Here is an 11,543-nt window from a genome sequence, read left to right on the forward strand (position 1 = left end):
GTTTATAGAACAGTTATTTAGCATAAAACTTCCAGCTAGCTGTTTAATTAATTTGAAATATAGAATACCCAAAAAGAAGTTATGGTAATAAATGGGTTCATAATATTGAAATTATTGAACAAACGAACGCTCAACTCAATTTAGGAATTTACATTATTATCCTAGAATTTTGACAACCAGTTTTTCTTCAATTTCAGGATGAAAGAAACCAGGTCATATCAACAAATGTTTGGCTAGACCAAGTAAGTTTAACCGTCGGATCTTCATTTTAAGGATATTGCCTTTATTTAATATATATTTTTCAGAGTAAGAAAATTATTAGGATCATTTACTGGGCAGTGCTTTTCCATTTACACTGTTGTTAAATTTTTAATCAAAGCACATAACAATGGGTATGAGAACTACCATTTTTATTTAAGAATCGCTGAAATAAACCTAGGATTAATACACTGAATAGAGTCAGCGGTTTTCTACAGTCTGTGTATTTTCTGACTGTAAAAAAACTTGAATAAGCAACAAACATCACAAACTTTTCTGGAAATATCCGTACATGTTGATTTTTAACAAGTGATGCATTTGTATATTTAAGAATACGAATTTGCGTGTCAAATTATAAAACAATATATACTCATTTAATCAAGAAAGAAGTGTTTTTGTCTGATCTGCACGACCGTGTGTGGATAAAAGATATACAATTTCTGAAGTCGCTGCAATTATAAACCAATTTACATATATATCATCATGAACGCTACTTGTTCTGTTATGAACAGTATGCATATGTTAGTATTCCATTTTGGCCATATACAGAAAGTTGATATACATAAATTAAGCCAGACATCTCTTGACATGACTGGATAACAAACTTGACCGTTTTCTTATAAACATTTAAAGTCAAGTTTCTTTCACTTCATGTGGAATCTATGTCTTCCGTATTATATAACCTAAAGGTATTATTTGAAACGTGGATACCTGGTGATTCCATATTATTTTGGTATCTTGAATTAAATTCCACTTTAAGACTAGACGTGTTTCCAAAATAGGAGAACTTTAATAGCAACAAGATTATTTATGTGGGGTTTTAATGGGTTCCATCTAGCAATTTAGAATATATATGACTGTGGAATAAAACAAAACACGAATTACTGCAGTGAAAAGGATACACATTTCTCCCACTCCAGATAAGTAGATCCAATATTTTAACCAGGCTAGAAATTCTTATCTTGCCCACGGGCGAAGATAAAATGCCCGTATGGAACTCCTTTTTAATGGTCTTCACATTGTAATTACCTCCCTTGTTGAAGACTGTCGTCTGTAGCATCATGGAAACCTTGTCTTGTGGCAATATTTAGAACGCTTATTAATTATTTAATTGACTCGCTTCAGAAAACCTAGACTTCAAACAAAATAAATACACCAACTTGCAATCAAAAGTTTATTCAAGACAGTTGTTAGTTAAAATTATAACGAAAATTTATTCAGCACTATTCTAAAGACTTATATCATGGAGATTAATGGCCGCTTAAAGTTCCCACTGAGGCTGTATCTGAACCCTACGAAAATTCCACCAGCTCCTGATTGATCCCATATATTATATAGTAAACTGTTCGCTGCTATAACTTTTTATGTTCGTATTACCAACACATAATTACCACAACCACGTAATGGAGAAAAATATTTTGCTTCTTGTTCGGCTTGAATCGGTATTGAAAAAGAAGTACGGGGTCACGTGATAAACACTAGTCTATGACGTCACTTAAATGACGTATTACTTTTGCCTGTCGGATAACTCTTAAAACTTAATTCACATTACCGATAGAGGTAACCTCCCAGTATTATTTCTCGCTTCAAATGTCACCATAAAACAGTTTTCACACACCTTTCAAGAAATAATGCTTCACTCTCCTTAGGATTATTTAAAGAGCGATTTGACTATTAACACAATCTGAATCATTGCGCGCATATCCGTGACAACCACGAATTATTTCATATCCTTACGCAAACATTTTCATTAAGCACAAAAGAGTTCCAGCAAAAAATACATTTTTACTTAATTTTGTTTAACTGAGGTGGGAGAAAAAGCATCTACCATAGCCGCTCGTGTAAGATAGGTTCATCCCGACCCTCGCGCAGGGTGTTTTGCGGAAACTCAGTAAACCTCGTTTCCGCAAAACACCCTACGCTCGGGTCAGAATGAACCAATCTTACACTCTCGGCCATGGAAGATACTTATAATCTTCTGAAGTTCTGAAGTATTTAATTTCGCTTCAGTTAGCCAAATCCGAATCTGCGACTATCCACTCGAATCGAATACAACCTACCTGGTCGAAACGCATATTAACCCCTTAATGTATCGTTATTTCAGGAGTGGTTTGACGAAAAGCTTGTCTGGGACCCGGCCGAGTATAACGGGCTGAAAGTGTTCCGAATGCCATGTGCCAGTATCTGGAGGCCCGACATTGTGCTCTATAACAGGTCTGAGTAATTAACGTACTGAGTATGACTTCACGTTCTTTATTTTTCTGCTAACATCCTCAAAATACAAATAACTAATGTCTTGAAGCTCAAGTGTTCTGATATCTCTTGAGTTCATCTTTTGAGAGGCTGTTAAAATGATCCATCGATGGGTATCTTGCCCATAACCTCTTATCCTATCCATTACACTACTTGCATAACGTTAGGTATGGTTTCTTCAATAGTTATGTTATACTATAGTAATGTTTAATTTGAATTGTCATGAAGGTTAAATGATTGCAAATATAATAAAGATAATTTTAACACACGATGAAAGAAACAAACGCGATGGATTGGAAATGATTGTGGAAACCTCCTCATATTCCATTTTGCTATCAAAATAGACATAAGGAATTATCTTCATTAAAATCTTTGTATAGATCGATTATCCTTTTGAAGACTAATTATCCGAAACTGATTTAAAGGTACTTACGAAGAAACAAGCAATATAACTGTAATTGAAAATTTTGTTTTAGTGTCTCCCTTGCGAGTCGAAACTTCTAATTGGTGGTTTAAGAAACTGTTCCACTCTTTTCAATCTGTATATGCCCTTAAATATAAATACATTTAACTAATTCGTAGTTAAGAAATGCTCTAACAACACTGTCTACTATGAATTGTCCTTTATTCAGACTATTAGATGTAACAAAATCCAAACGCCATATGATCATCTTCGTTTGTAACAGATGGTGACATTGTTACCGGATGAAATACATTTGAAATATCAATTATATCATTGAATTGAATACACTTGGTAGTTTTTGTCCACTAATTCCTTCATCAAATACAACTATAGTTTCTCGTATTCCTGAGATAATGCAAATGCAACATGACACGACACGCGTTTGAGTGCATCCAAAATAATAAACAGAGGACTAAATCACATTAATCACAGCCGGTACGCCAAGGCAGTCGTGATTGTTCACAGCCGGTACGTCAAGGCAGTCGTGATTGTTTTGCGTATCGAACGAGATGCTGTAAGCGACTTCATCAATGTATTTCTATATTAAATGTTATCTCATTAAGCAGACAATACTGGTTTATCTTTTTTGCCTTTAAGATACTTATTAAAGAACACAATTTTACGCAGAATAAACAAGATAATCTATTGTATACAAGATAGTAAACAATCCAACGAAAAACGCAATAAAACCAATTTAGGAGATATCAGGGAATACTATACCTCACGTAAATGTGTCCCTTTGTATATATAAACTCGATCGGTCCGTATATCACTGAATTTTGATGAAAATCCAGTTTTATGACGTCAGCGGTCCATATTATATTTTTAACCGGTCCGCACCTCGCCAAAAATGGAATATTGACCGCTGACGTCATACAATTGGTAAGTGCGGCTTACCATTTTCACATTGCGAAAAATTGTCGCAAGTAAACATGATTAGCTTTGTTCAATAAAACACATTTAAATCGCTTTAAAAATATTGAATGGTAATGAAAATTGTTCGGTATAATATAAGAAATATAACACACCACTTCGAGCCTTATGGCATTAAAAGGACCGGTCAGTCAGCCCCCGAAGGTGAATGGACCTCGGCTTACGCCTTGGTCCATATACACTTTCGGTGGCTGACTGACCGGTCCTTATAATGTCATATGGCCCTCAGTGGTGTGCTATATTTCTTTAATATATCTGTAAATATCCCTCAGTTTTCACTTTATTAGAGTTTCGTCCTTAAGGCTTGTATCAAAATATTAAACGATGAAATCTGGTGGATAAGTAATCAGAAATGAGCATGGAAACGGTGAACGGGTTAGTCTAGGCAAATCGGAGCAAAGAAGAACACGAATCTTTGAAAACACGCCTTAATAACTCCAGTATGAAACACCGCGGCCCGCAAACACAGGTTAGGTACTGTCAGAACAGATGCAGAACATTACCTTGGGGTCATTGAGAAAAAATATGAAGGTGAATCATATAACGTCATTATCAACGCACAACAAACAACGGTCAAGAGGGCAACTAGCTAAGAATGATCTACGAAACCCATGAAAAAGTATCTTGCTAAAACAATATGAACGTGCAATTCAAAGAAAGGCTAAATCTCAAAGCAGTGCAAGAGTACCTTGCTTACAGCAAAAGCTTAAAACTGAAGAACGCCATTAACCCAAGTTACAATATTATTCGGATTTGATGACAACCGATGACTCGCTAACCATTGCCTCCTAAAGATACATTGATGATTGAGTTGTTTGGCATAAAGACATATGGTAAAGAAGAAATTCTACGTCTCTCTCTAGATCTCTCTCTATAAGAAAAAAAATATACCACCATTTAGTGATTCTTCGTCTCCTCTAGCATACAAAAAACGCACCCAAATATTAAGGTTGAGCTGAGATGGAATAATCAAAGTATCAAGGTTTAGGAGACAGTGATAATAATGACTGCAACAGGAATATACTCAAAATAACACCGAATCTATTTAGAAACGCCAAGAAGCAATATATTGAAAAAACACATGGCTTAAAGTCGCAAGGCAAAAGACTAAAGACATACACCAAAATGTTGCCATGTTACTATCGCGACGAAGTATACTATATGGACTGGTTAAATATGTTTGATGCATTTGTGGTATTGTGTGCGTATCTCGTGTTCTGTGTCTGTAAGACCTTAGCGTTGTGTCTTTTTTGTTAAATGCATGGCTACTTAGCATGTCCCTTTAGTTTCCATTAAGCTATTAGAATCAACCTTAAATAAATCAGCCCATGATAAGGATCCGGTCTGAAACTGGAATATGATATTACGATATAGTGAACGTAAAACACTAGATAAATGTATTGTACTTTGCCTTCCGTGTTAAAATAAAACTGATTCGAATGGAACTATTACGAATTTGCAGTAGCATTGAATATTTAAGACGGTATTTCGCATCGATCATCTTAAACACAATTTTCGATTACCATCCTTTATCTAAGCTCAGCATACTTGAGTCATTGACGATTAATCAATAATGTTACAATAGAACCATGTTTAAAAATACGTTTTATATCTGGAATTAGTAAATCTAACCAAAAGTGTGTGTCTCTCACAAACATAATTGGTAAATGACCTTTTTTGTTTCACTAGCGCGGATGATTACAACGATGGGTACATGCAGGCGCTCGCAATGGTCCATAACAATGGCCATGTGTTCTGGCCCCCTATTGTTAAATTGAGGAGCACGTGCAACATCGACATCACATACTTCCCGTTCGATGACCAGATTTGCAAACTCAAGCTTGGGTCGTGGGCGTACGACGGATTTCAGGTAAGTGTCGAAAACAATATTTCATATTCATATTTCAAAGACAGTAACAAGTTAATAATAGTGTTAGAAAGTTAACTAGAGGTTATGAACGTGAACCAACTACATCGCATGCCTGATAATGACTACAAACTTTAATTTCCCTTTAACCAGCCCTAACCCTTACCCCGTATATTAGATACAACTATCATTATCGCAAAATATAAGAATAACTTTGCCAGCGATAATACTTGAAAGAAAGATAAACTTATGAATTCAGTAAAGAAACATTTAGATTCATTTGTAGTTTTCCTCCAAAGTATATCATGTATCATAAGCAAGAGTAATCTTTTCAGAGGCATAGCTACAAAAAGTGATCATGTTATTTGTATTTCCGATAGAAGTTCGTTGTATCTCTTAAGTTTCAAACAAAGTGGAAATGTTAATTCATTTTGGGGGATTCAATTGAAATGAATTTGAAATACTTGGATATGTCTGAAAGCCTCTTGGAACATTTGACCTCGTTATTCTCTTGGAACAATTTAATGGAATGGAAATCAATAGCATGAATTAAATGAACACACTTCTGCGTAGTTGGAAGTGAAAGGGGTTCACCAAACTTGTGGTCAATAATACAGTTAACAATTAACCCTGTTTTTCAAAGATATACAAAATGTTCTCTTTTTATCGGAATTCTACCAAAGTTCGAAGACTTGAAGAGCATCATTAATAGGAGTGCCGCGCATTAAACTTGTGCTAAAAAGTCAAGGTCATACTTGAAAATTATCATTAAACATTTGAATTTTAGAGATAAACTTGTCCAAGCCATAATTATTTCACTAGTAAGTGAAAATCAAATACTTCACCGTTTTGTTGACCACCACCGGAATATGTGTTTCTAAGAAAAGTGTGCGCACAGGTCAATGTCATACCTGGAGATCAATGCTCGTTAATAGGATTTTCATATCAATGCATCTTGTCTTAGCTACATCTTAAAACTATTCATGGGATTTCCATCTTCACAGATTGGGCATTTATATCAGAAGTTTTTTTTTTTACAATGAATGAGTGTTTAATCCACGTTTAATCTAAAATATATGTTCTGTATAAGTTTCTTTGCGTCTGACATGCCCATATTAGGCGCATTTGCCACAATTATTTCTCGTTCAAATTTTTTTTAAAGATTACCAGTACAGCAAACCAATGTTGTTTTCGCCCTATAACGTTATCCCCTATCCAGATCAAACCGTCCAAATGATGACTTGTCGAGCAATTTCAGCCGGCCAATTGTAAAGGATATTGCCAATTCCATAATCTGACGCCCAAGACAGTTATCCGGATGAAGAGAACGGTTAATATAGGGCTGTTACTTTTTGCGCTACTTATCTGTCTTTACTTTACCACAACAATTGCAGGTTATCATAATTTTCTTGCTAGTTGATTGCATCTGTCTAGAACAATCCCCAAATTCAGGGTTTTGTCATTAATGATATATTAGAGGTCGTGTTGTCACGAAGCATTAAGATGTTTCTGCACATTTTTGAGAAGCCAATACCCAGTCGTTTCGTGTTAATTTGCACAAGTGACTCAACCCTGCCCCAGACGAAGTCATTTGTTTGCCTTTACGTGTAATACTAGTGTAAGTTCAGTAGTATAAAGTTTACCTGTACTTTAGCTGTACCGTATCATTTAGATGGGTTTGTTTACAGAAAGATCAAATGACAATATCAAATATCCTTATTTCGCTAATGTTCAGACTTACTGACTTCTTGAGGAACCAAATCAAAGGCTCGTCCATATCAGCATATTTTTATGCGAATTTCACAACATGAACCTTAAGCAAGCAGAGAAATTTCATGTTTTAAAAAATCATACACCTCATGTTCGTTAAATCAGAAGTCATTTACAGTGTACAAAATTTAAAGATATAGATTAATTAAACATGTTGCTACTTTATTTTGTATTGTCACCATATAAAAGTGTTCACACACCTTTCAAGAAATAGTGCTTCACTATCCTCAGAACTATTTAAAGACCGATGATTTGACTTTTAACATAATTTGAATCACAGCGCGCATATCCATGACAACCACGAATTATATAGTATATCCATGCTCATTTATTTTTAATACGCACAAAAGAGTTCCAGCAAAAAAATACATTTTACTTAATTTTGTTTAACTGAGGTGGGAGAAGAAAGCATCTAACATAGCCGCTCGTGTAAGATAGGTTCATCCTAACCCTCGCGCAGGGTGTTTTGCGGAAACCTGGTAAACCTCGTTTCCGCAAAACACCATACACTCGGGTTTGGATGAACCTGTCTTACACTCTCGATCATGGAAGATACTTATACTCTCTTAGATAATTGATTTCCATTGATCGCCATTAAATATCAATTAATATTTTAAATACCATTGAAAGTGCCAAGTAGTTTTTATTGTACTACCAATGCGGAATCTCAGTATACGACTACTGGTCAATCACCATCGCATGCCTTAGACAAGTCATAGCAAAACTAAACTTACATATAGTGCAGATACAAAAATTGAAAATTATTAAATATTATTAAATACTTATCATTTGAAAATTGGGTGGAAGATTAATCGTGCTTTATGTTGTTTTCCAGGTTGACTTGTTTTCTCGCGAACACCCAGTCGACCTCAGTAACTTTGTGAGCAATGGCGAGTGGGAACTGATTCACGTTAGTGCTATACGTAACCAGATAACCTATCCCTGCTGTCCCGAGCATTTCCCAGATATCACCTTCCACATCCACATTAGGCGACGAACCCTCTACTACACCTACAATGTGATCATTCCTTGTGTTATGCTCTCCATGCTGGCGCTATCAGGGTTTTGGATGCGCCCGGACAGTGGCGAGAAAGTGACATTGGGATTGACGGTTCTTCTAGCGTTTTCTGTCTTCATGTTGCTCGTTGCGGAGAATATGCCGGCAACCTCAAGTTTTGTGCCGCTGATAGGTGAGATTTATCTTTCTTTTGTGATAATTTCGTTGCATTACCACTTTACAGAATTCTAATATAAACGCCTGTAGTATTCTGAATCTAAAGCTATAAATAATGCAATAAATACTACAGGGACAAGCCCAGTAGTCGAAAATAGAAAAACAACTGTTAAGAACAATAAGGCAAGGCTCACGCTAAAATGAACTCGAGACACAAACGTATAAACTCAACATACACAAATACAAACACCATAGACAGACCGCACACTCGTCAAAGTATAATAAGATTACCACCTCCGAACGGTCAGTAAAACACGGGTGAGATCACGTGTTAATCAAGTCAAGTATAAAACGTTGTATTTTTCTTCTTTTTTCAGGAATATACCTCACAACTGTCATGTCGATGACCTCACTGTCAGTGATTCTTGCTGTTTTATCGTCAAATATAAATCATCGCGGCCAGAAAGAGATCGCTGTACCAAGATGGCTGATATCCTTGTTATGTTTTCTCAGTAAAATAATGTGCATGGACATGTTGTTCATTCGACCAAATGGAAGGGATTTCAGTGAATATAGAAAACAGTCTTCTAGATCTTTAGACCAAAGACAACACGGTGTGAACAGAACTTATCAGTGCATGAGTACAGCTTTGTCCGGTGATTCTGGTTGTTTGATGGATTATGAAAATGGAAACGCGCATTCGCATAACAGAACCACATGTGAAAGCCAAAACCACATATCACACCAGCCAAACAGACAAGCTGATGAAAGCAAGGATTTAACCCTGATTCTTGAACGATTGGATGATTTAATAGCCAAAGAAGACGATAGGGAAAGAGCCGAAGTGTTTATCAAACAGTGGGTTGAGGTTGCTGAAATTATTGATCGCTTTTTCTTCTGGTTGTTTGTCATAAGCACGTTATTTGCAACATTATTCTTGATAATTATTTATCCTTTGTTCAAGAATCCGGGCACAATAGGACAAATGACTTGAAATATTGCTATAAGACATGATTTGTGACATATCCTCTGCAATGGTGGTAAGAATGGTAGCTTTTCAAAGCAACTTCACCTCAAATTTACGGCAATTAGCCAAAATAACTCCGCAAATGGAGATTATGCCGTTTTGATGCCTTTAACATGGCCAACGGCCATGGTTGACAACTTTAAAGCATGATAATCTAATGTAAATATATGTACTATTAGCCAATCTGTTTCTTGTTTTTTATTAGTTAGTTTTTCCTGTATTATGTTTGTGATTCTGTTTAGTTATTACGTAATTTCATGAAAATAACCAAAACGTGACACTGTATCTGTGCTGATTTAATCATTTGTTTTTTAGATAAAATGTTTGTGAACTTTGCATGAATACTTTGAATGTGTTTTGGAACGTGTCGGACATTTCAATGGAACATCATTATGATTAGACACACGAGAAGCATTCGCTTTAATGATGCGTCGGAAGTGACATTAGGGCACTTTCACAGTGCAAAAGCGGGCATACAGGCGAAACCATATACACTTCAAAATGTCAAAATATGTGTCTTTGTAAGTGCTGAATTTCAGCAAGCTTTGTTAATGTTTTAACAGCTCAAGTGTAGTAAATTAGATTTTTTTTTCATTTGCTAAAACATTTGTGATCAACCAATCAGCAATGTATCATAGTTTCATGGTGATTACTTTAATTCATATTTTATATTTGCATGTTTGTAAACCAGAAGTTCATTTCACTACACCTTTGTTTACTAATTTCTTGAACATCTTTCATTTTCGTAAACATATTATCAAAAAGCCACAAAACATTGTTAATTATATCATCTGGAACATTTTGACAAAACAGAAAGAATCGATATTGCCGAAATAAGTTTCCCCAAGAGTCAAAATATATTTTAAGTAAATCTGTTAGAAAAATAGTTCTTCGTCAAATGTCCTCAACATCTTAAAGCCCCCAAAACGATTGCAAATAATTAAAAGAATGTATAGAATACTAAAGATTGAACTTATTCGCTAACTGAAAAATGAAGCGATTTTAAAAGTCGGCCTTCCCCACCCATTTCGTAATATAGAATGACATTAAAATAAACTCATCAAGGAATCAAATATACTGAATGGTTTTGAATGTATATGGAACCCGCTTTTTCGATGATATAAACGTGTTTATATATATATATGTGCACATATACATATATATAAATGAATATATATATATATATATATATACATCAAATAACCTTTACCTCCGCAGATGAAACTTCCATCTGTAAAGAATAATGAGTTATCTTTTTAAGTATATATTTAAGAATTAAAGATTACACAATTGTTGAATGCATTTAGTATTTATTTGCAAGTTTTAACAGTGTCCTAAGAAAAGACGTTAAATTTTCGATGTAGAATTCATGTTGTTTCAGATAGTTTTTTGGATTACATTTATTATTATATTAATTATGTATGAATAAAATGGCTATTGATGAATACAATTCTTCTTCTTCTGTCTCGATGGTGTTCTAAATTTACATTTACATTTTTCTATGTTAGTTACTTTAGGTTTTACCTTTTTGCTTATCTAAAGCACGAATTGGTTTTTGCTATATTGCTAATTTAATGTCGTCATCTTGATTGATCGTGATGGGATTTAATTGTCGCTCGATATCAGTTGTCCGTCGTCCATATAAGAACGGATAAGTGAACTATTGCAATAGTTCGTTGCCGGTCGCTAGTTGTCCCATATCCATCTAAGCACGGATATCTCGAGGTGGGCTACTGTGACTGATTTTTGTACGTTGTCTTTTTAAGCATCGATTTCTCATACTGAGCTATTGTCATCG

The 11,543-nt window shown here is 35.0% G+C and overlaps 1 protein-coding gene across 2 annotated transcripts in view; it reads left to right on the forward strand.

Annotated features, from left to right (window-relative positions):
- Window positions 1-11,173, forward strand: part of LOC128226489 (neuronal acetylcholine receptor subunit alpha-10-like) — a 70,864-nt gene extending 59,691 nt beyond the window's left edge. For both annotated transcript variants that reach the window (XM_052936382.1, XM_052936381.1), the window contains exons 4-8: window positions 198-242; window positions 2,363-2,472; window positions 5,597-5,777; window positions 8,380-8,734; window positions 9,096-11,173. In XM_052936382.1, the coding sequence (XP_052792342.1) occupies window positions 198-242; window positions 2,363-2,472; window positions 5,597-5,777; window positions 8,380-8,734; window positions 9,096-9,712 (1,308 nt within the window). In that variant the 3' untranslated portion in view covers window positions 9,713-11,173. The remainder of the gene's footprint in view (window positions 1-197; window positions 243-2,362; window positions 2,473-5,596; window positions 5,778-8,379; window positions 8,735-9,095) is intronic.
- The last annotated feature ends 370 nt before the right edge of the window (window positions 11,174-11,543 follow it).

The sequence above is a fragment of the Mya arenaria genome, chromosome 3 (assembly GCF_026914265.1).
Source record: "Mya arenaria isolate MELC-2E11 chromosome 3, ASM2691426v1".
NCBI lineage: Eukaryota > Metazoa > Mollusca > Bivalvia > Myida > Myidae > Mya > Mya arenaria.